The sequence below is a fragment of the Drosophila serrata genome, unplaced genomic scaffold (assembly GCF_035046125.1).
Source record: "Drosophila serrata isolate PLE 108 unplaced genomic scaffold, ASM3504612v1 contig_240, whole genome shotgun sequence".
Classification (NCBI taxonomy): Eukaryota; Metazoa; Arthropoda; class Insecta; order Diptera; family Drosophilidae; genus Drosophila; species Drosophila serrata.
In genome coordinates, this window is record NW_028257138.1 from 57,664 (window position 1) to 79,501 (window position 21,838).

The 21,838-nt window shown below is 47.0% G+C and overlaps 7 protein-coding genes across 14 annotated transcripts; 3 read left to right on the forward strand and 4 right to left on the reverse strand.

The window, feature by feature from the left end:
- On the forward strand, positions 1 to 1,203 carry Ercc1 (DNA excision repair protein Ercc1). The gene is made up of 2 exons (XM_020959218.2): positions 1 to 845; positions 899 to 1,203. Exons 1-2 carry the CDS (start codon positions 261 to 263, stop codon positions 1,085 to 1,087), a joined length of 774 nt encoding a protein of 257 aa, XP_020814877.1. The 5' UTR covers positions 1 to 260; the 3' UTR covers positions 1,088 to 1,203.
- Ciao1 (cytosolic iron-sulfur assembly component 1) lies at positions 1,100 to 2,430 on the reverse strand. Its single transcript, XM_020959216.2, has one exon. The coding sequence runs from the start codon at positions 2,221 to 2,223 to the stop codon at positions 1,216 to 1,218; it is 1,008 nt and encodes a 335-aa protein (XP_020814875.2). The 5' UTR covers positions 2,224 to 2,430; the 3' UTR covers positions 1,100 to 1,215.
- Positions 2,431 to 2,586: 156 nt separating this feature from the next.
- Positions 2,587 to 4,607, forward strand: HPS1 (Hermansky-Pudlak syndrome 1 protein). The gene has a single exon (XM_020959423.2). The coding sequence runs from the start codon at positions 2,587 to 2,589 to the stop codon at positions 4,384 to 4,386; it is 1,800 nt and encodes a 599-aa protein (XP_020815082.2). The 3' UTR covers positions 4,387 to 4,607.
- LOC110189377 (transmembrane protein 177) lies at positions 4,598 to 5,739 on the reverse strand. Its single transcript, XM_020959424.2, has 3 exons — positions 5,516 to 5,739; positions 5,004 to 5,460; positions 4,598 to 4,945 (listed from the first exon to the last, which is right to left on the reverse strand). Exons 1-3 carry the CDS (start codon positions 5,686 to 5,688, stop codon positions 4,613 to 4,615), a joined length of 963 nt encoding a protein of 320 aa, XP_020815083.2. The 5' UTR covers positions 5,689 to 5,739; the 3' UTR covers positions 4,598 to 4,612.
- A 191-nt stretch (positions 5,740 to 5,930) lies between these two features.
- Positions 5,931 to 7,857, reverse strand: U3-55K (U3 small nuclear riboprotein factor 55K). The gene is made up of 5 exons (XM_020959570.2): positions 7,661 to 7,857; positions 6,766 to 7,604; positions 6,510 to 6,707; positions 6,315 to 6,451; positions 5,931 to 6,260 (listed from the first exon to the last, which is right to left on the reverse strand). The coding sequence occupies exons 1-5, from the start codon at positions 7,712 to 7,714 to the stop codon at positions 6,022 to 6,024; spliced, it is 1,467 nt and encodes a 488-aa protein (XP_020815229.2). The 5' UTR covers positions 7,715 to 7,857; the 3' UTR covers positions 5,931 to 6,021.
- Positions 7,858 to 8,227: 370 nt separating this feature from the next.
- On the reverse strand, positions 8,228 to 18,444 carry Pcf11 (Pcf11 cleavage and polyadenylation factor subunit). Of its 8 annotated transcripts, none has more exons than XM_086831539.1 (12): positions 18,156 to 18,444; positions 17,383 to 17,651; positions 16,140 to 16,265; positions 15,857 to 16,075; positions 15,484 to 15,792; positions 14,742 to 15,417; positions 12,799 to 13,381; positions 12,621 to 12,726; positions 12,462 to 12,564; positions 10,019 to 12,382; positions 9,479 to 9,958; positions 8,228 to 9,400 (listed from the first exon to the last, which is right to left on the reverse strand). In XM_086831539.1, the coding sequence occupies exons 2-12, from the start codon at positions 17,563 to 17,565 to the stop codon at positions 8,631 to 8,633; spliced, it is 5,919 nt and encodes a 1,972-aa protein (XP_086687665.1). In that variant the 5' UTR covers positions 17,566 to 17,651; positions 18,156 to 18,444; the 3' UTR covers positions 8,228 to 8,630. The 8 variants fall into 8 exon arrangements, with proteins under 8 accessions (XP_086687665.1, XP_086687672.1, XP_086687669.1 ...); XM_086831546.1 differs by having other exon boundaries at positions 12,799 to 13,057; positions 14,742 to 15,414; positions 18,156 to 18,326; XM_086831543.1 differs by having other exon boundaries at positions 12,799 to 13,075; positions 14,742 to 15,414; positions 18,156 to 18,326.
- A 246-nt stretch (positions 18,445 to 18,690) lies between these two features.
- On the forward strand, positions 18,691 to 21,202 carry LOC110189408 (uncharacterized). The gene is made up of 4 exons (XM_086831548.1): positions 18,691 to 18,983; positions 19,061 to 19,241; positions 19,307 to 20,091; positions 20,151 to 21,202. Exons 2-4 carry the CDS (start codon positions 19,166 to 19,168, stop codon positions 20,289 to 20,291), a joined length of 1,002 nt encoding a protein of 333 aa, XP_086687674.1. The 5' UTR covers positions 18,691 to 18,983; positions 19,061 to 19,165; the 3' UTR covers positions 20,292 to 21,202.
- The last annotated feature ends 636 nt before the right edge of the window (positions 21,203 to 21,838 follow it).

Genomic DNA, 21,838 nt, shown 5'->3' on the forward strand with positions numbered 1-21,838 from the left:
ATACGAAGCCTTATTCATGTTTCCTGTACGTAAATTGTTGATTATTTTCAAGAGAACATTTTGCTTAGAGAAATATAATTTCGAGAGTTACATGAATAACTTGATATTTGCCAAAGAAAGCGATAAAATAGATAATTGTCCAAGACCTGCAGAATATGCTCTGACGAAATAGTGTGGCCAGTCTTAGTTCACAAATCGCGGGTCGGAATTCTGGACAAGAGAGCTTTGTTGTTTGATTTTTTTTTTAGCTTCCCCAAAGAATGGACGAATTCGACGACGATTCCTTCAATGATGTCTTGGGCTCTATGGAAATGCCCACGGCTCCGAAGCAACCCAAGGTCCAGGAGCCCACCACTGCGACAATTGTGGCCAGCACTAGCAGCAGCCATCCCAGCTCCACTGCAGCTCTTGCCGCCAAGCCGGCTTCCAATCCTCACAGCATCCTCGTTCACAGCAAACAGCGAGGAAATCCCATCCTGAAATCCATTCTTAGTGTCCCGCTGGAGTTCCGTGATGACATTATACCCGATTACGTGGTGGGTCGCACTTCCTGCGTCCTATACTTGTCCCTAAAGTATCACAATCTCAATCCGGATTACATATGTCAGCGACTAAAGGCTCTGGGCAAGATGTACGAGTTGCGAGTGCTGCTGGTCCAGGTGGACACACCGGAGCCGCACAATGCCCTCAAGAGCTTGACTAGGATATCACTGCTGGCGGATCTGACCATGATGCTCGCCTGGAATGCCGAGGAGGCAGGCAAAATCATTGAGACCTACAAACAATTTGAGAAACGGCCGCCAGACCTGATCATGGAGCGTGTAGAGTCCAATCCGCATCAGAAGGTAATTATGATGAAATTCAAACTGCAACAATGTACCTAAAACTCTGGGTATAGTTGGTAGCTGCTCTAACCAACATCAAGCCGGTAAACAAAACGGATGCCGTGACTCTGCTGCAAACCTTTGGGAATCTGGGCAACATTATCACAGCCAGCGAGGAGCGGCTCTCCCAAGTGATGGGCCTAGGTCCCCGAAAGGCCAAGAGGCTGTATAAAACCCTTCAGGAGCCGTTCCTCAGCAAGTAGAGAGACTCCATCTCGTCCGTCATTTAAATACTTTAATTTCTTAGTAGGAAGAAACTGTACAAAAAATCAAGTTGCATTATTGTTTAACACCTTAAATATACCACCACACATATGTATTGATCGGCTGGCTACTCAGTCACCTTCCATATCTTGATGGTGCCGTCGTCGCTGCAGGAGATAAGTTGCCCGGCCACTGCTGGATTCCACTTCACTGAATTCACGTCCTGCTCGTGGGCGCTCTCCTCTGCTGTTAGTTGCTCGAATGTGGGCTCATCTGGCTTTGAGTCGCTGCACTCCTTAAATATCCGGATGCCATCGTCGCCGCAGGCACTGGCTATCAGACCCGTCAGCTTGCACCAAGATACATCGTAGACGGCACGCGAATGCTGACCGGAGAGGGTACAGACGCACTTCCACACCGTCTGCTTGTCTGGCGTGGCCACGCCGGCCTCGTTACCTGGATGATAAGCCCTCCAGATCTTTAGCGTGGTGTCATCGCTGCAGGAAACCAAACGCTCGCCATCGGCATCGAAGTCAATGCCCCAAACAGTGCTCGTGTGAGAGGATAAGGTAGCCGTGCAGTCCCAATCGTTGTCCAGCGCATCCTCGGCAAACATTTTGATGGTGTTGTCGTAAGAGGCGGAGGCCAGGATTTCCTTGGTCGGATGCCACACCACTCGCTTCACGTCCTGTGTGTGCGGATTCAGGACGGCAGCGCACTCGAACTCATCATCGCCAGCCACCTCCCAGATCCACACGGACTTGTCGCGTGAACAGGTGGCCAGGAGTCCGCCGGAACGCGACCAACTGACGCTCTTCACCTCGTTTTCGTGTCCCTCCAGGGTGGCATTGCACTCGAACTCTCCCGAGGATTTGGACCAGATCGCGGTGGTTGCATCGAAGCTAGCCGATGCCAAGAACTGGCCGCACGGAGACCACTGTATTTCTCGAATGGTGCGCTTATGTCCGTCGGATAGAATGGTCTTGGTGCTCCAAGTGCTTCCGGTCAGGGCCCAAATGCGGATGGCCTTGTCCTCACCACACGAGGCAAACACATTGCCTTTGGGGTGCCAGGCTACCCCCCAGATGCGGCCCTTGTGCCCCTGCAGCGTGTGCTCCAGAATTAATCGTCCCATTGCTGTCTAAGTGGATAAATCACTGTCTGTTCGAATTTTGATAACAAAGGTGCTTGCGGCAAGAAGAAGAGTGCGACATGGCAACAGCTGTTGGGAGTGCTGGGCAACGTAAATTCACCGCCACAGCTGGTCCTTGAATATTTGTTTTTTTGTATAATAGTTTTACTTATATAAATATAAATAATGCTGGTTATAATGTAAAACAAATTATGGAATTTTAAGTTTTCTTAGTATCCAAAAATAAAAACTGCCAGCACTGATGACCGACAGTGTTGCACAACGGTAAGTTCAGGTTTTCTTATCACCACTTGTGGAGAAAGTTGTGTATTGTGAATTTTGTGTTTTGCTGATGCTGATAAGAAAATGAACGGATTGATCGTGTTCAACAGCGCCAGCGACGTTGTTTATCAGAACCTAAACACTCCACTAACGCAGAAGATACAAAATGTGGCTGTTGCCCAGGGCTTGGTGTCAGCGGGGATGCAGGAACCCGGAAGCAACTTGGACAGCAACATCTTGCTGCAGATATTCAGCCCCATTGTTGGATCCCAGCGTATAATGCAGTGCCAGTTCGACAACGCCTACTCCAGCCTCCAATGCGAGCAGGGATTCAACTTGGTGTTCGGTGAACTTCTTGGTTTTACCTTCCTGAAGATTGGACACATTCCCGTGGAGCAACTTGGACGGCAAATGGGTGTGGCCATTACTCTCACCCGGTTTTGTTACGGTGCCAACTTGTTTGCGGCCCAGGCTGGGGCTATGCAACAGGAGCTACTAACCCAGTGTCTCGACTGCTATGAGAGCCTGTTGAGCGAGGAGGACCAGGCCTATCTGGTGGAGGCCATGCCCAAACTGCTGGTCAACACGGAGTTGAAGAGGACAATACACCTGACCCTGGATGCCACTCTCGAGCATCTACGACAGCTGGGCTTACCCAGGGCCCATGCCTTGTTGTTTGTTTCGCACAAGCTGCTGGCCGTCAATAGCACTGGGCAGGCTCTGCCGCTCTCGGCCGCCGATCTACTCTTCCTCAGCCTCATGTCGCGAGCCATGCAGTCGCCAAAGTCTCCGGCACAACGGGCGGTGGCCGTGTTCCTCCAGGGTGTCTCCCACGACGTAAATTCCGGGTGCGTTCCGAGTATCGTACACATTTCCCGCTTGCATGGCAACCAGGTGCTCCTCCAGATAATCGAGTATGCCAACATGCCGCTGACCAGCTGCATCTATGACTCCTTTTTCGTCCTCCAAAAGATCATTTCCGTGCAGCACCAGGGAGATTCCGATGCCCTTAAGCCTGCCTACGAGAATCTCGAGTCCTTTGTGGGCCAAACGCTGACCGCTTTAAAGAGATACGCCAAGCAGCGACCAGAGGACATGGAGAATTGCTACAAAAAATTCGCCACCAAGTGGGAAAACCTGCGAAAGATGTACGCGGAGTACTTCAAGAACTTTGAGCGCGAAATGCTTGTAAGGATCGAGTCGAATTTACCGTCTTTCGGGGAGGAACTGAAGCAGCTCTTCACGCTGGCTTGCTGCGACAGCTCGAGTGTCCACGAGTTAGACCAGCTCGCCGATACGGCGGCCAATGTGGAGGCTAAACTCTTGGAATTCGCGGAATTCCTGGCGGTCAAGGCGACCCGTAACTTATCCATCGATGCATATCTGGAGGACTTCCCCGGTCTAGTGCACTTTATTTATGTAAACCGGAGCAGTGGACACATGCTGGCACCGGATCTGCGGCCCAACCAACTGGTGCCCAAGACGAAGCTCTGGAGCATGGTGGAAATAGCGCGTAGCTATTTGAAAAAGGGACAGACCACGGTCATGTGGAAGGACAAGGCCTTCCACTACTCGTATTTCCTTTGGTTCGAGGATCAGTCGGGCAGCACCCTTAGCACCTCGCTAGATTTACAGCAGCACTTTTTGGCCACGGGAGCAGCCAGTGGCAATGGAACGAAATCCCCAACTGAGCCGGGGGCCCTTACTATGGACTACTACCATGATCTGGCCGAACTGTGCTTCCCCAAAATCTCACCGGGAAAAGTGCGCGTTTATGAGTTATATTGCATTCACCTAGGACTAGTAACCGCCACCTGTGCTGTGGAGCATGCTCGTCGCCTGGTTGCCACTATCAGCGATGTGGTGGGCGAAGAGACGTTTTAACAATTATTATTTTTAATCACTTTCCACCTTAGCGTTCCATGCCACATTCCCAGCGCTAGCGCAAGATTCTAGTCAATTCACGAGGCTCCCCGAGGAGGTAATCCTCACGAAATTTGTTATTCTAAGGACAACTATTCACTGTTATAGGCTAAACAACCATAATGATATTTGTAAACTTCTTTCCCATCACTTTCAGTCGGTAATAAAAATGTAACAATTAATTTGTTTATTGAGTCTCTGGTGCCTGCCCTTTCTTCAACTCCTCCAGCCTCTTCAGGAAGAAGGATTTGCGAGCCGTTAACGGCATAGATTTCTGGCGCACCATATAGTTCTCATTACCCAGGGCGGTGTAGGTGTCGTCGCCAATCAGTTCCCGCAGCGCAATGTTCTTCTTTAAATGTTTATCATAGAAGCTGGCTCCGGCGGCCACAAACTGAGGGCCCATTGTGGCCAGCTTCTTGTCGATCTCCGCGTCTGTGGCCACTTGATTGTAGTCTTTCATAAAACACCAGATGCCGGTGCCAAAGAGTCCCAGAATGCTGTACATGACGAAGCGAACCTAGGAATTGAACAATCGATTGTTAGGGATCGATCCCTGCCAGAGCATTCCAACTCACGCTTCCATGGCGGGCAAACAGATTCAGCCTCAGGTTCAGGTAGTGACCCATGGTGTACACCATCAGGAAGCTCACGCTTGGAAATATCGAGTTGAGAAGCACTCGATGGGTTTGCAGCTGCAGAACAGCTTTGCTCAAGCCGAAAACCTGCTCATCGTCGTTTAAGACTATGGCCTCCTCTAGAAGCTTCCCGCTGGGTGAGCTCCAATTGATTTGCTGATCTCTGAAGCGGATGTCTGCCCGCTTTATTTCCTCCTGGCTGCCATAGCCGTAGTTAACCGGAATGCCTAGGGCGCCGCCAAAGCGAAGCTTCGTGGTGCCCGCCTGGAAGAGATCAAACCCAAACACAGTAAAGGGCTTGACGAACTTGCGCTCGAAGTCGGACAGGCCCAAAAAGTCCAGGGCCTTCTCCAGGCGCTGCTTCACGGCATCCGGCACAGGACGCTCCACGCCGTGCCTGCAAAGACGGTGTAAGTAAGGTCAACCGGATCACATCCGACTTCTTCACCTACTGGTAGCATTGCACAAAGTCCCGGTAATACTTAAGGCCAAGGGTGTGCGGCAGGAAGTTGCCAACGAACAATCCAACCGTGGTGGCTCCCGCCGTGTAGAAGACCAGCCTACGGCCGTTTTCAGTCTTGAAAAACGAGAATAGTCCCCTGCCGGCTTTTGGTTTCACCTGCATGCCGTTGTTTTGTAATCACAGCCAGTGGGACCAGAGTAGTGCTGCAAAAAAATCTTCGCATTATCGATACTACCGATGTTTTGCTATTTTCTTATCAATACTTATCATTTTTAAAGACTGAAATTTAAAGTTTAAAAATGCATAACTTAATTTCTATTTTGGGTTTCTTATGCTCTCAGAAATTCTTAAAATATTCGAATTACGGAAAATTAAATTGCCATAAAATATACTGGAAACTAAAATTTAAATCTCTTTTACTTTTATTTACTTTTTTGCAGGCAGCGTTACTTCTTTTAAGAACTATACAACTTTACCTAAGCTTAAAATATAAAACTAACTGCTAGTCGCGCTCTGTAACTTTATGTCGACTACTACTACTTGATTCTTGGCCTCCTTGTGCCGCCACCAACGACCTAGGCGATGCTCCTGGCCCACAGCTACAAACAGCTGGGTGCCATCAGCATTGAAGGCCAGGCCATTGATGAAACCGGCAATGGGTATACTTTGAATCTGCTGCAGTTTACGGGCATTGGGATTCGTCTGCCACAGCCGGACGCAGCCATCACAGGAGCCTGAAAAAGAGAACGAATTTATAGGGAGAATTCGGAGGTCATGATTCGACCAACCTGTAGCCACTAAATCCGTGTTGACCACCACTGCCAAGGCTGTTACCCAGTTGGCCACACCATTATCTCCTGTCCCATGCGCTACTTGTGTGGTGCAAATGGGTTTCTTCTTCAAAGCGCTCCATAAACTGATGGCTCTGCAGAAAATAAATCTAATTAGTTGGGTTTCCCTTACAGATTTCTTTCCACTGTTACCCATCCATTCCTCCCGAGACAAAGTGCTCATCGTTGATCAGTTTCACACACTCAATGCTATCCCTGTGCCCATTGTAGATCAGTTGCGACTCCTCCGTAATCTTCCAGATGCGCAAGGAACAATCTGATCCGCCAGCGGTGATGGCTCTCTCCCTGCTCAAGGCATCTATGCTGGTCACGCCCGTTTGGTGGCCAAATCTGTGCAAGATATGGTGTTAAACCATGCCTATAATTATTTCATTAAATTGAATCTTACAAGCTCTCCACGTAGGCCATTTCATCCAGCGACCAGATCTTCACCGATCTATCCTTCGCCGCCGAGTACAAGTCATGGGTTCCCTTGCGGAAAACGAGCCCAGCCACACTGTCCCTGTGGCCCTTGAGCGTCTTTACATGCTTCATCGTTTGCGGACACCAGATTTGTATGTGGGGACCGCCTTCGGCTAAGGCCAGGTACTTCATATCGTTGGACAGGCAGATGGTGATAATATGGGAGCGCCGCTTCTTGATCGTTGCAGGTTCCTCGCGATGTGACAACACATCTGATTTCTCCAGCACTTTCCCCGTTTCCGTGCACCATTTCAAAAGGAACTGCGACTTGGCGCCCGTGAAGAGGAACTTGCCGTCGGGACTAAGGGCCAGGGCACAGATGGGGGTGTGGTGGATTTTATGCTTTAGCACTCGGCTCGTCTCGCAAGTCTTAAGGTTGCTGGCTATATTTCTTCGCAGCTTTCCCACGCTGTCCAAGTATTCCGTCTGCAGACGCTGCTCAACGCTCTGTGCCAGCTCCCGATCGTCGGCGCGCTCCGCTTCCTGTTTTTCGATCTCTGTGAGGTACTGCCTTGCCAGTCGCAGACGCTTGTCCTGGGGAGTCTCCTCTTCACCCTCATCGGAGGAAAATGCAAGGGTGTTTGCTTCATCCTGGTCGCTATCGAACTCCTCATCCTCGCTGGCGATTTCCTCCTCCTCCTCCTTGGGCCGTCGCTGCTTCTTTGGCACGGGTCCAACGTTGGCTGTTTTTCCAGGATTTCCCGGTGTCCCTCCTTTTTTAAGGGGTTTTCCTTTTGTTGTTGTTGCGGCGGCCGCTGTGGGATTCTTTGGAGAGCGTTACAAGTGTGAGCTGAGACTTGATATTCTCTGTTTTTGCTTACCTTGCGCTTCTTGGTGCCTTTGGCACCTGGTTTGAGGAAAAATGAAGATGACATCGTAGAAACTAACCAGTTTTGTTGCTTTAATTCAATATTTTAAACGAAAAACTTAATTTAAATGCTGGAACGAGCCCACGTGCATCATATAAAGCGCCAGGAGTTTTTTAGTGCATTTCGAACAAACAGCTGTTTGTCAAAGCTGCTTGCTATGAAACGCATTCGTGAGAGGCAACCCTAAAGTGCGCGGCAAGTTGGCAGATTTTTAATCTGAAAGTAAAATATTTGTTTTTTATGTTCTCATAAAACTTAGAAACAGTTGGCTTAAAATATAATATAATATAATATATAATACAACAAAATTTTTCATAAAAACGCACATCATAAGGGACATCATAAGGGAAATATAAATTTTGTATAAATAAATATTGTTTAAAATTCCTCTATTAACCCAACCATTAATTAATAAATTCTGGTTTTAGTTTGAATATATTTATTGTTATATTTTAAGTAGTTCGGTTATAAGTCAACTAATAAGCTAAAAATCAAAATGGATTGCATAAACATTGGTTATTTCATTCATTCTTGTTTTTATTTTTATTTTTCTTTAAATTAGCATTAAAAGTTTGCATAATTACAATATAATGTTGTTGTTGGGTTTGAATTGAATTTTAAGTATTAGAAAATAAAATCTGATTCGTTTTTGTTGTTTATAAAATTATCACAAATTATGTATACTCTGTTTTATTCTGTAACTTTTTTTTATTAAAATTTTTAAATAAATTAGTTTAAGAGCGGTGTAAGCTCCAGATGTGGAACTCTATTGGGTACCTATAGATCAAGAGGAGCCTGCTGGTGGTGCTGCTGCTCTCGCCTAGCTAGCTAATAATTAAAACTAAGTAACGTGTAAAAAGAATCGCATTAAAAAATTGAATATAAGTAGGAATATCGCTTATGGGGGAGACCTGCGATCGCTTTACATGATCGAGCATAGGCCGGATGTTTCGACACCGTTTTGCACCTTCTTCGTCCGCTTGAGCGTTACGTTCTGCAACGCAGGCTTCAGCTCGACGACGGGCTCTGGTTCCGGCTCCACAACAGTTGGCGGCGGTGGAGTTGCCGATTTCTGACCAACTGCCTCCGTTAAAGCTTGTGTTGCACTGGCGCCGGAACTGTTACTCCGGCTGCTGCTGCTTCCATTGTTGCTGCTGCTGCTGCCGCTGGCGCCGTAACTGCTGCCAATCACTGAGATCGAGCTGACCATAGCCGGGGTGCTGGTCGCAATCTTGGGCACGAACGTGTTGCCGCCGCAGAGCACTGGAATGGTGGAAATAGTTTGAATGGTGTTCACCTGGTGTGCGGGATCTCCGGATCCGGTTGCTCCGCCAGCTCCTGATGATCCTCCAATGACGCTGATGGCTGACCCTTGCGAGTCCGCTGTCGTCGATGATGATGATGTTGCGGCGGTGGAGGCACTATTATGACTATTACTACTTGTATTCTTAGTGATATTTATCTTTATTTTATTAACTATGCTAGCCAAAGGTAACGCCGGACCCACTGAGCTCAGATTATGCGTGGACTCCTGCGGTTCTCCGTTCAGTTCCGTTTCCGTGGCTGCGGACGTATCCGCCGGCTCCAAATCCAGGTCCGCCTCGTTGGCAGGCAGCGAGAGCGACGTAACGGACGCTGGACGTTCTATGGTCGCCGGCGAGGCGGACGATCCGATGGTATGTGTTTGAGTTTCTGCCAGGACGATGATGAAGCCAGACGATTGTGCAACATGGTCATTTACTGGGGAAGGGCTTTAAGTCAAACACTTACCGCTGCTGTGGATGGAGATCTCGTCCTCGGGCAGAGGCAGTAGGGTCACCACCGTGCCCACGTCTTCAAAGCCATCGTCCTCGTCCTCCTCATAATCGTCTTTCGGCTCTTCCTTGATTTTAACGTTGAGCAAGGCCTCCTTGGTGGCCTCATCCATTTCCTTTTCCACGTACGTGTCCAGATCGGTGAAGGGAATGTTCGGCTCTTGAATCTCCACATCGGACTCGTTGGCCGATTCACTATGGGGCTGTTGCTGGCCCTGCTCCGCGGCCCTTTCCTTCGGCTCCTTGGTCTCGGAATTAGACTCGGTCTTGTCCTGGGAGGATTCGTTGCCCATTTCCGCTCTTGTTACATTGCCGGGAACATATTCCTCCTCATCATCGTCATCAACAATCTCTGTGACGCTGGGCTCTTCATTGGGCAACACAATTACATCGTCATCGTCATCATCCAAAAATGTCTGCGAAGCTTTCGGAACATCTGCAGAATAAAAATATTGATTGCAACTCCTCCTCTTCGAATTTGCACCCTAAAACTCACCGTCTTCATCGTCGTTTACTTCCAGTTTGATCAGCGTGTCCATGGCATTGTCATCACTGTTCTTCATATCTACATCGTTGTCGGATTTCACCTCGGCAGGAGGATTCAGTGCGGCTTTGTAGTCCTCGTAGCACAGCGGGTGGTAGATCTTATCTTCCACACGGATTGCGCTGCGCAGATGCCACTCCTCCAGCTCTTCGTTGTAGAACTGCTCGAACTTCTCGTGGCACATGTCGCAGCAGCGATCCACATCATCAGCTCCGGCCGCACACGTGGGCACGGGTGAATCCAGGGACCGTTGCTGGGAGAGCTCGTCAAATGCCTCGGGACCACCCGGCTGACCCTGCGCCTCCATGAAGTTCTTTTCGCGCTCTTCCACATCCTCGATCTCCTCGTATTGCCGCCAGTCGTTGAGATCGTAGAACCAGCGCCGGGAAGTAGCCTTCCTGGTCGAGTCCCGATCCCTTCTGTTCTGCCGGAAGTGCCAGTCCAAATGCTGACTGTACTTGATCGTTTGCTCGGGTGGGAATCGCACGCCGCAGCTGCTGCACTGCATTCCGATGTAAAGCGTGGCCACCACCGCCGCCTGGCGGGTCTTGATAGTTTCTGGTTTGCGAAGATCGATACGTTTGATGGGTTCCATAGGTGGACCCGCCGGTACGGCAGCAGCAGAGGAAGCAACAGTTGCTGACGCTGTGGTGCTAGTTGTGGCTTCCGGAGCACTAGGAGTCGCTTCTTTGGTGCCTGAAGACTCCGTAGAGGTAGGTCCCGCTGCCACAGGAGCCGCTCCTCCGATTATTCCTGACGAAACGAGCTTCTGGAAGAGGTCGTTGATGTTCAAGCTGCCTAAGGCAGCGGCCGCTGCTGGCAGCGAGAGAGCGGGCGCAGGGGCTGCCGCTAAAGGTTGCTCCACCACAGGTGGTGGCTTCACAATGACCGGTGGAGGTTGGGGTGGCTCGGCCGGAGCTTCAGTCTTAATGTACACCATATCAGCCACGTGCGTCTTGCCAGCCACAACGCCCTTGGGGAGGGTTCCGAATCGTATGAAGCAGTTGCGACCCCCGTTGAGCATCATGCTTTTGGGAAGGCCGCCGTACTCGATCTTTTGCAGCTGCCCGTCCACCAGAGCATATTGAAAGCTATCCACGAACTGCAGTGAATGCTGTTCGGCGCCCAGCTGGAAGGTCTGCTGTCTGGCGTCCAGGAAAAGCGGCACAATTGTATGTGCGTCTACGATCATATTGATCTTTCCGACTACCAGATCCCGGCGCACTCGGCCAATGTCGACGTTGGGCGGCGGGCCTTCGGCCTTGAGGACGTGCAGCTTGTTGCCGATCGGCACGGAGACGGCCGGACCTCCGAAGTAGATCTCGTACCAGTGATCGTCGATGTAGAGCTCGCGGGACGGAAACCCAAAGCGGATGCGATGCAGCTGGCCATCCAACTGGAAGGGCTTGTAGTCGTCGTTGAAGCTCAGGGGCAATGGCTCGTTGTGGTCGATGAGAATCACTCGCTGACCCTGCTGGAAGCCGATCTCGTGGGGCTCGTCGCCGGCCATAAAGATAATGGCTACCTGGTTGTAGAAACGAATCTCCTTGGATCCACCGTCGATGGTGATGCTACGCACGACGTCCGCCATGGGATTATCCAGTGAATTAATGGCCTTGCTTATTTGCACGGGCGGCACGGGGGGCAGTCCAATCATCGATGGCGGCTGAGGCGGCGGCGGAACTATAGACTGTGCCATTACCATGGCCGGAGGAGGTTGCTGCCACGGCATTCCACGGAAATTAGGTTGGTTCGGGATAGGCATCTGCATGCCTACTCCCATTCCTCCTCCTCGCTTGTTGTTGTTATTATTATTATTAGCCATTTGCCAGGCCGCACGTTGAGCTGCCACAGGATCCACCTGATCGCCCCATTTAGTGGGCTTGCGTCTCTTAAGTTCCCTCTTAGCTTTATCCCTCTTGTTTGAGGGCTTCTCTGGAACTGCTGCTGCCGGCTGTTCCTCGTATCTGGGCGAGCCGTCGCTGCGAGGCGAGCCAGACGAATGATTCTCGTTGCCCTTAAGCTTGGGTATGCGTTTGCGTAGAACTGCATCCCTGGCAGCATTGCGATCCAAGTCAAGATCATCGTCACGTCGACGGTCGGCCTTGTTCTTGCTGCTTTCGTTGATGGCTACCACTTTCTGGACTAGATCCTTGTACTGCTCCTGATTCATGCTGTGATTCTCGTACATCTCCTGCGCCTGGCTGAGAATCGTTCGCATCTTTTCATCGTGTGCCTCCTGGGAATCATCGTTGGCTTTCAACTCAGCTAATTGCTTGATGCGCTGTGATACGCCCTGTTCCTTGCTCTTGTTATCTGGTGGGGGGGAATCAAGGAAGTTCCAGTCTATATTCTTAATCGATAAATCTTTTTAATCTTTTCTTTGTCTACTTACCCAACTTGCCGGACTTGCTCTGCTGGCGCGCTGACTTGGCCAACTTGGCACGCAGCTCCTCGAGCGTTGCCTTCTTTGGCTGCGAAGTAGACTTCATTGTGGTCTGTAAGACACATTATTTAGATGTAAGAAAATCCCAACTATTACCAACCAACTTACCTCGCTCAAATCGCAATCATCCATAGAGTCGTCTTCCACCACAATAACGCCTGGCTTCACGGCGGGATTCTCGCGGCGCAGGTCTACATCCTCGCTGCCAAAGAGACTGGGCAAGACAATGATATTAGTATACAACTATATAAGGTAAAAGAGCCGTCTTCTTCTTCGCATAACTTACGCGTCCAGTTTGGCAGACTTGCTGCGCTTCTGGGCCTGCGACAGCTCCTCCTCTTCGGTCCCCAGAGGTGCGGGATCGGCGGGTCGCTTCTGTCCAACGGGATTGGGTACGCCCTGCACTAGCAGCAGCTTATTGATGGACTGCTGCAGCGCGTCAGATACGTTACCCTGGGATGACGAGGACGAGGCTGCTGGGACAACAGGTGGTGATGATGATGAGGTGGCAGTGGCTGCTGAGGTCGTTGGGTTTAGCAGTGATGCTGCTGTTGATAGATTCGCTGTAGATTTTTCTAATTTATTAAACTGTTTTTGTATTTTGAACGACACTTTTGCGGGCAATTTGGAAGTGGACGAGGACGTTGACGAAGATGAAGACGAAGACGCGGAGGCGTTACTAGCTAGTATTGTTGTGCTGCTGCTGCTGCTACTACTGCTGCTGCTGCTCTTTTTGTTGGCCTTCGTGTCGAGACTGTCGGTTGGATCGAAGAAAGGGGGCGGCGGCGTCTTTGGCCGCTGCCTCAAGTCAGTGTCCAAAGACGATACGTCTATAATCGGCGGACTTGGAGGCGCTGGAGGAGTAGGGCCTAGTTCAAGTATTTGAAATGTAGCTAGAAAATTGATTTTGCTTTGGTTTCGGGGCACACATTGTGGAGAGGAGGAAACGGAAACTGAACCGAATAGAAATATTTAAGCAGAAAGTGGTCTAGATGGAACTAGGGGCAAAATCATAATGAAATTAAAAGAGGGCGGGGCACAACAAGACCAAAAAACACCAGGCACAACAACAATAAGGCTAGAGAAAGAGTAATTAATAAATAAAACATAAATCCGTAGGGGACCTTATAAAGATTAGACTAAAAAACTAAAATTACGATTGAAAAGTTTAACAGTAATTAAATGAAGGGTAAAAGTGCCGTTCTACAAAATACAAAATTATATATAACATTTACTTATACCAACACTACAACGAATGCTCTTAAATCAAAACCGTAAACATTAAGTTTTGCCTTGGGTAGTGCCCAATTTTTAGTTTCAAGTTTACAATTAGCCTCGTTTACACGGGTTTGGTTAACAACAAATTAAAACAGTCGGCAGTCTTTATTTTATTTGAGTTTATCTCTTCATCTAATCAATCATCAAATTTATCAATAGTCTGTTTGGTTTGGCTTAAAAGGTTTTACAGGAAATATACTTGACATGGTTTAAGTTTGGGTTTAAATTTAGTTTGTACTTTTTTCGTTGGCGGCACCTGGCTTTGTAATTTGCATTAATTAAAACAACTTGGAATGCAAAAGGGTTTCAAACACATTTTTTATTTACACTTTTCGTTTACGATTGTTTAAACTTTTGGCATTTTTCTTTTTGTTTATGAATTCATTAAAGCAGGCTTAAGTATTTATCAAAAAATATGGCATAAGTTAGTTTATTATAGGTTGATTGGTTGCCTTAAAACGATTCAAAAATTCCCCAGTTAAAAGAACAACGAAGGATTCCCAACGTTCCAGCAGGTGGTCGAGTCTTTTTCAAAGAGATTTTAAGAAGATATTTCTTCTAAAAAAAATATAAGATCTAATGGAAACATCAGAAGATTTGTAAAATCCATCGGGAAACAATCAAATCTCTCGGAGAATCATTGCCAAAAATATATATGTGTATATGCCCATATCCATGGGTACACATGGCATCACAGCTTGGTTTTATATCACAGACATCGGTTAAAGCATAGTCGAGAACTTCCCTTAGCAACTCAACCGCCAACGACCTGAAGGACCCGCCCTTTTTCCACCTGCCTAAGCCATCGAGTGCCGCCAATATGGTTCGTTATTTCTGCATTTTCAACTACGCTTTTGTCGTATGTAGTGGGGCTACGTTCCAAGTCGAAGAAGACGACAACTTGGTTGCTGGCTAACAAGTGTGAAATTAGAATTAAAAATGGTTTCTTACGTTTCTCTAAATCATTTGGTGCTTTTGCTGCTGCTGATGACGAGGATGATGTTGTCACCTGAGGTAGGGAGACGAGTACCGCTGCCTTTGGCTGTGGTGACTTGCTGCGGCGCAGATCAATGTCCATGAAGACCGGTGATCGACTGCGCGATCGCCCGGATGATGACTTTCCCCTCGACGAAGACGAGGAGGTTTTCTGTGATGTGTTGCGTTTGGACTTGGAGGGCGAAGCGCCTGGCGAGGAGCTCTTGCGCTTCGTGGGCGATCCGTTGCGAGCATAGGGATCTGAGCGATCTTTGGAGCTCTTTCCGGATCGCTTTGCCGGTGATTGAGCTGACCTGCTGCCATTTTTATGCCGCACATCGGTGCCCGACGAGGATGAAGAGGCTGTGGAGCTTTTGGACTCGCTTCGCTTGCGGTTGGACGAGCTGCTATGGTTGCTCTTGTCAGAACGACTGCTGTTATTTCGCACAGGTGACTTGCTACGCGAGCGACTAGATTTCTGTGAGTTCGATGAGGTTGACTTGGCCTTCAGGCGAGGATCAGTGTGTACGGGTGCGACCGACTGCGATGAGGATTGAGCCTGCATCTGTCGCGCCAGTCGCGGATCTCGGGGGCGCACAGAGTTGAGCAAGGCTGGATTGACTGGATTTACTTTTGGCTTGGCCGGAAACTGCTGCAGAAGGGAATTTAAAGATAACTCTACAATAAACAAAGATCACACTCAGAAGTTTTGGCTTACCTGTGAGGCCACTGGCATATTGGGCATCATACCCATTGGGGGTGGCGGCCGTTGATGACGCATGGCACCCGTAGCGGCGGGATCCACAATGGGCGGGGGTATGGCAGATGTCGTTGGCCCTGGCATGACCATTGGAGCTATCGTATCGTTAAGCTGACGTTCTTGCTCCTCTAAATGCTTCTTGGTTTGCTCGAGCTCAAGCTCTAGTTTGCGCTTTTTAAGCTCCAGTAGCTCGCGTGTTTTGGCCTGCAGAATCTCTTCCATATCGCTGGCCAGTGTGGTGTTAACGGGCATCACAGGAACCATGCCCTGGTAAGGATTTAATATCGAATTTAGTTCGATTTTACTTTTAAAAGTTTTTAGGTATAATTACCGTCTTTAAAAAGTCTGGATTAACGTGAATGGCTGGATTAACATGGATCTTGTTGGCTGCTGGCTGTTTGGCGGTAATTGGCCAATTATTATCCAATCGTTTGACCTTCATATCCAAGGCATACATCTTTGATTGTGGGAATACCTCGTTCCAGGTCTGTCGCAGGGCATACATACGTTCGCGTACCTTTTCCAGGACTTGCGACTGTGAGTTTTGCACCTGTGATAATAATTATTTTTTAGATTTTTAGCTCATAAAAATAACTAAATCGATGGTGACTTACCGACTCAAAGGCGTTGAGGAATATGTTGACTATGCATTGCCCAAACAACTGGACGTAGCTGCTTTTCACATTCTTTATTATCGAATCAATTAAATATAGTATGGGCAATTTAAACTCGGGCGCCACCTGTTTAGAGTTTGGTAAAATAGGTGAGAAAAAGAGAACAATAAGTGTCTAGTGGGGGCGTCGCTAGCAAAGATCGCGATTCGAACAGAGAGATGGACAGAACAAGGGTGGACGACGACTAACAGACACATCAGCACGTTCAGCGTTCATCCAGCGACATCATCCAAAGAGGTCATCCACGGCTGGGCCAACTTTATTTTTGATTAATTCCATGGTGAAGCGACCTAATCTCCACGGGACAGGGGTCCTAACAAGGGAAACTATATTCTGGGACAGTGTAGTGTTCGGAGTATAAAGTTAGCATTAGGTTTAACCCTCTTTCGAGCAAAAGAAGCATTGAAATTTAACAATAAAACTACTTAGGGCTTTTAATTGAAAATGTTACCAAAATTTGCGATTATTTTCTTTTCTTTTTGGCAATACAAAAATTGCTGCACATCACTCTCTTACGAACGATGCTGGTAAGCAGGCAATGTTTTTTGTATAAAATAAAAGACAACTTGGTGACAATTGTTTAAGTATTTTCTCTTTTTATTGCGTTTTTCTTGTTTTTGGTTTATTATTAATCTTTTTTTCGTTGTTTCTGTTTAGCTTTAAACTCTGGGAACCAAAGTAGAAAGAAATAAGAAAGGAGCAGTCTTACCTTTGTAGAAGATTAAAAATCGACAGTTCCGGCTTAAAACCCAAATTATGTGATAAATATTAAGATATAAAACCTATCTACCGTTAAAGGAGATTTATGGGGGAAGGCTCATTTGCTAAGGAACACCAACGAGGACGGAAAATATGACTATTAAAACGGTTATCATGTTTTAAAAAAAGAGAAGGGATCTAAATGTATTATTAAATCTTGATATAGTTACAAATATAGTCTATATAAAATGGTTTTAAGTGATATAGAAAGAAATATCAAACCATTGAATATCAATAAATAACTAAAACTAGGAAAAACACTGTCTCTCGTTAGAGTTCCTTGCAAAATCAAACAGCATCCGTCAACCACACTTTGTACAACAACTTTGACATGAACTCGTCGCTAAAAGATACCTTCTGTTCACTGAGCACGTGTGTGTGGTGTCTTGGTCTCTAAAAAATTACGCTTGTTTTTTTTGTTAACCTGGCTGATGTAGTACTCCACCACGCGGACTATGACGGGAGCATAGCTGATGTTCTCCTCGGCGAGCATCGTGAGCATATTGATGAGTGGCTTGCTGTTGCAGTTCAGATCCTGCAAACTGGACAGATACTCCTCGCCGATCCGCCGCTCATCCTCGCGATAGTTCTGAAATAACTGCTCCATTGTGGCGGCCAGACTCGGCTTAGCTCTTCCTTGATCCTTGATCAAGTTTTTAGGCTTTCAACTCAATTTGCAGTTGTTAGTTTTCGCTGCAAGGGAGAAACGAAAAACATCAGATTTGACACAAGCACGAATATTATTTTTAATTCAACTATTAGGCATTCAACTAATTAAGGCAAGTCTGGTTAATGCGCGTTTTCTTTTGATTATTAAATGCCAGACATACATATGTAAACAATCACGAACGTCCACAAACAACAAGCCGCCGCACAACACACTCACACAAACATACAAACATATGTATGTTGCAAAAATTCAATATGGCGGACGTGAGACATATGTATTTTTTGCACGCCAAATGGCCTCGCCGTTAATAACCAAAAATTATTTATATTTATAGTGTTATGGGCCTGTTTTCCATAGGAAAAACCAAAAGCAAACATTCGTTGATGGCCTTGTTCGGTTTTCTGGCATGATTTCATCGTTTTTCCCCAGACAAAGCCACGTTTATGTTACCAATACACATGCACACACGTTTTTTTCATATCCACTTAAAACACACTTTATCGCCGCAAACACTTTTATAAACATACCTTTTTATGCTAATACATTTGTACAATCACTGCAAGACACTTTCCTGAGATAAAATTTTCAAGAAAACACTTGGAAACTATATAATTATACGTTTGAAAACTCTCACGTAACAACTGTTTTTGATGAATGTGTACTTCGAACAGTGTTGCTAGACAGCAAAGTCAGAGCATACCTAAATTTCATACTTTGTGAAATACCAAAATGAAAACTAACACGTTTCCACTGAGAACGCAAAAATATTTTGAACAAGAAAGGAAGCTAAGTTTGGCACACCAAAGTTCTTATTTCCTTAAGAATTGGAATTCGATCATCAATATCATAATTTGTGTCAAATAAAAACGAATTAATGCATAATTCATATTCACACTTTAGTTTCCTATGGCATCTATACGGTTAAGTAGTCGGATTTACATAAAATGTAAACCGAAATTATAGAATAAAACAAGATGGCTTTGATGGATATATGGAAATATATTTATATATATATTGTATGTTGTATATGATAAAGTTGTTCGATCCGACCCGTTCCGACTTGGTTACAAATGAGACTTTATAAAATATAAAATTTAAAGCTTCATTCAGATATTTCCAAAACTGAGAAACTACATCAAGAATATTTTCAATTTATATTGTCGGAAATGACTCCTGCACTGCTTTGTAAACTTTTGACTGAAATTTGTATACCTTGCAGGGTATAAATACGTTACGTTTTTTAAAGTAATTTGACTTGCCTATTAAGGTATTTATTTAATTAAAGTTGCAGTCAAATTTTATCATCAATATATGATTTTATTACAAAATTACCGAAATAGTATTTCTTGTATTGTGTTAGTATTTTTTCCACCTAACTTCCTTACTAGTATATACCAGCTCTCCCGCTATGGTCACATTCTTACAATTTTAGCAATAAACAAACGAAACGCAAATGCTAGCTAAACTGGATAATTAAATAAATAAAAAGGTCACGGATAAGTTAGGACGTACTCGGGACGTGTGGGCACGTGTCAAGATGTTGGTCAAGTGCAGCATGGGGGCGCTGTGGCCCCTGGCGATGCTGGTCGCCTTTTCCACTGCCTACAAAAATGGTGAGTTTGCATAGTGTTTAGGTCAAGGGATTTCCCATTTCTTATTATTCATCTCCTCATTTCAGTTCGCCTGCAGGATAGCATATGCTCGGACAAACTCTTCTACACGCTGTCCAAGCCGTTCCGGGGCGACCCCACGGTGCGGCTGGAGTTTGACGATGATTCCGGAGCTATCATAACGCAGGCGTGGAACCTGACACTGCCCCACGGACATGCGGCCAACAAGATCAAGTACGACTGCCAGTTCCGAGTGCTGACCAACGAGCGGCCGCCGCGCGGCATTTACACCATCATCACGCGGCTCAAGTTTCGGCGCGATCCCGTGTCGAAGCAGTGCATCGACTACATTCAGTTCAGCAGCGGCAATCGCTCGCCCAGCGAGCGCATTTGCACGGACATTGCCATCGATGGGCCGGCCGGGCGGCTGATCTTCGACCAGCGTGACCGTGAGGTCAACGTTCACATTTTTATTGACCGCTCGCGACACATCCTGGGTGACCCGCTTGAACTGCGTATGGTGCTGACCGCCCACTCTGAGTGCCAGTTCAACGGCGACTTCTTGTGCGATCCCAAGGACCCGTACTCGTGCATCTCGCGTCACTTTGTGCGGGACAACATCACCAACTGCCTGTATCCGTGCCGTGACGAGGGCACCTGCTTCCACGACGCCATCGTGACGGAGGAGATAGACACAGCCAATGTGGCCATATCGGCCCTGACGTCGCTCATCTTCACCATGCTGGGCGTCGGCTTCTGCGTATGGATCTGCTGGAAGTACTGGAACTGCATTACTGTGCAGCAGCGGGCGCATGAGGCCTCCGCCGCACGATTTAACCAGCGCCGTGCCAGGGTGAGAAAAGGTTTCGCAATTATATGGGTTTACAAACTAATTGTCACCCTCTCTTGCAGTCGGATGTGCCTACCATTGAGCTGCCAACGGCTCCGCAGTACGATGATGGCGTGCTGCACGAGCACGATCCCCAGCAGCAGCAACCGGCAACACCCAAGGATCTGCCGCCTAGCTACGAGTCACTGTTTCCGGACAGATAAGGATCCGTGGCTTCGGCTTTGATTCCGCTTTGTGCCAGATCAGCAAGTCCTTGGCATCGCACACTTGTTGTATTAGTCCTATTAGGTAATCGTATCTCTATATCTGAACAGATCAGCATTCCGTGTAAATATGTTAGGACTGATTTATTGTTTTGTGATTAGCGTTAGCGGCACCTTTGTCAATGTGTTCACTTGGAACCGAAACCCCAAAGTATTTTGTATATATTTAAGTCTGACATTCCCCAACACTCTGTATTAGCTCAGTATATATGAGCATTTCTCCAAGAATACTCCCTTGAGAATCTCTACACAGGTTTACAGTTTTACTATTGTATATATTTAAGTTTTATGTTCTGTCACACACTCTGCAGCTAAGAGTATTTGTAACTGTTGAAGCCGCCTTTTGGCGAAGTTAATTGTTTAATCACTGATGAAATCTCACTGATATTACCGAAACTCTATGAAAATTATATCAATTATTTACCTAAGCAACAATTATTTATAAGCCACAATGTACTCGTCTCTGTATTAGCTAGCGTAAATATTCCAAGGGTCAGCAATGGCTTCGCAAATGCCAGCATTCCACATAGTTGTACCTGTTTCTGTGTACTGCATAGATGTATGTATGTTACGTATTTGTACGCCTAGAGAAAAAACACGCGCTTGTAGTTGTCCTTGTTGTGTGCCGGCAGAAAGTGTCAATTGTTTAACCCATAATGAGATTACAATAACTAGGCACACGCGCTAACCAGATTATCTATGTGTAAGAACTACAGTATTTACTCCAAATATGCAAATGAGAGCGGGCCATATTGTGGCCAGTACGTCTTAAGCCAATTAACTCATATGTATACACACGCAACTCACTCAAATACGTATTATAAACCGATAAATAAACCAACTAAATCAAACCGAGCGTGTCGAAAATGCGGGAGGGAATCACCTTACCTCGGCACCCACCTCTGATCATCATCATCATACCCCCCTGGTTGGGTGCTTGGGGTTTGGGGGTTTCATCACATGGTGACACACTTCGTGAATCAGCACGTGCCTTATCCAAAAAGCGAAAACCTGTCGAACTTGCAAGCTTTAGTTTCATCTCGCCACAAATCGACGCTTTGGTCACGACTAGGTGGCCACTGCCTCTGCGTCATCCGTGGTCTAATCAATTTCTGAACCGGCTTACGTCATTAACTGAGAGCTTCCTCCTCCTCTCCTTCGCATAGATGAGTGCTGGACGCAGAGCGGCACGTGTTGGGGTCACCTGGGACGTTGACTCTAGGCAATTGACCAAACTGGTTATTGCCATCGGGTATCTGCGAGACAATTTGCCGTCCAATCCGTGCCCCCGTTCAATGTCGGCCCATCGCAATTGTCTGATTGCCTTGGTTGGAGTCGCAGTATGCGAATCAATTAGCGAATGTGCAGCCCTCTTGACAACTGGTAGCACGGCTCTATGAATCCACAGATCTCTCGGTATATATATAACGCCCAGGTGCCAATTTTAACACGCACACAAAAGAGACGAAGCCAGACAATGCTCTATC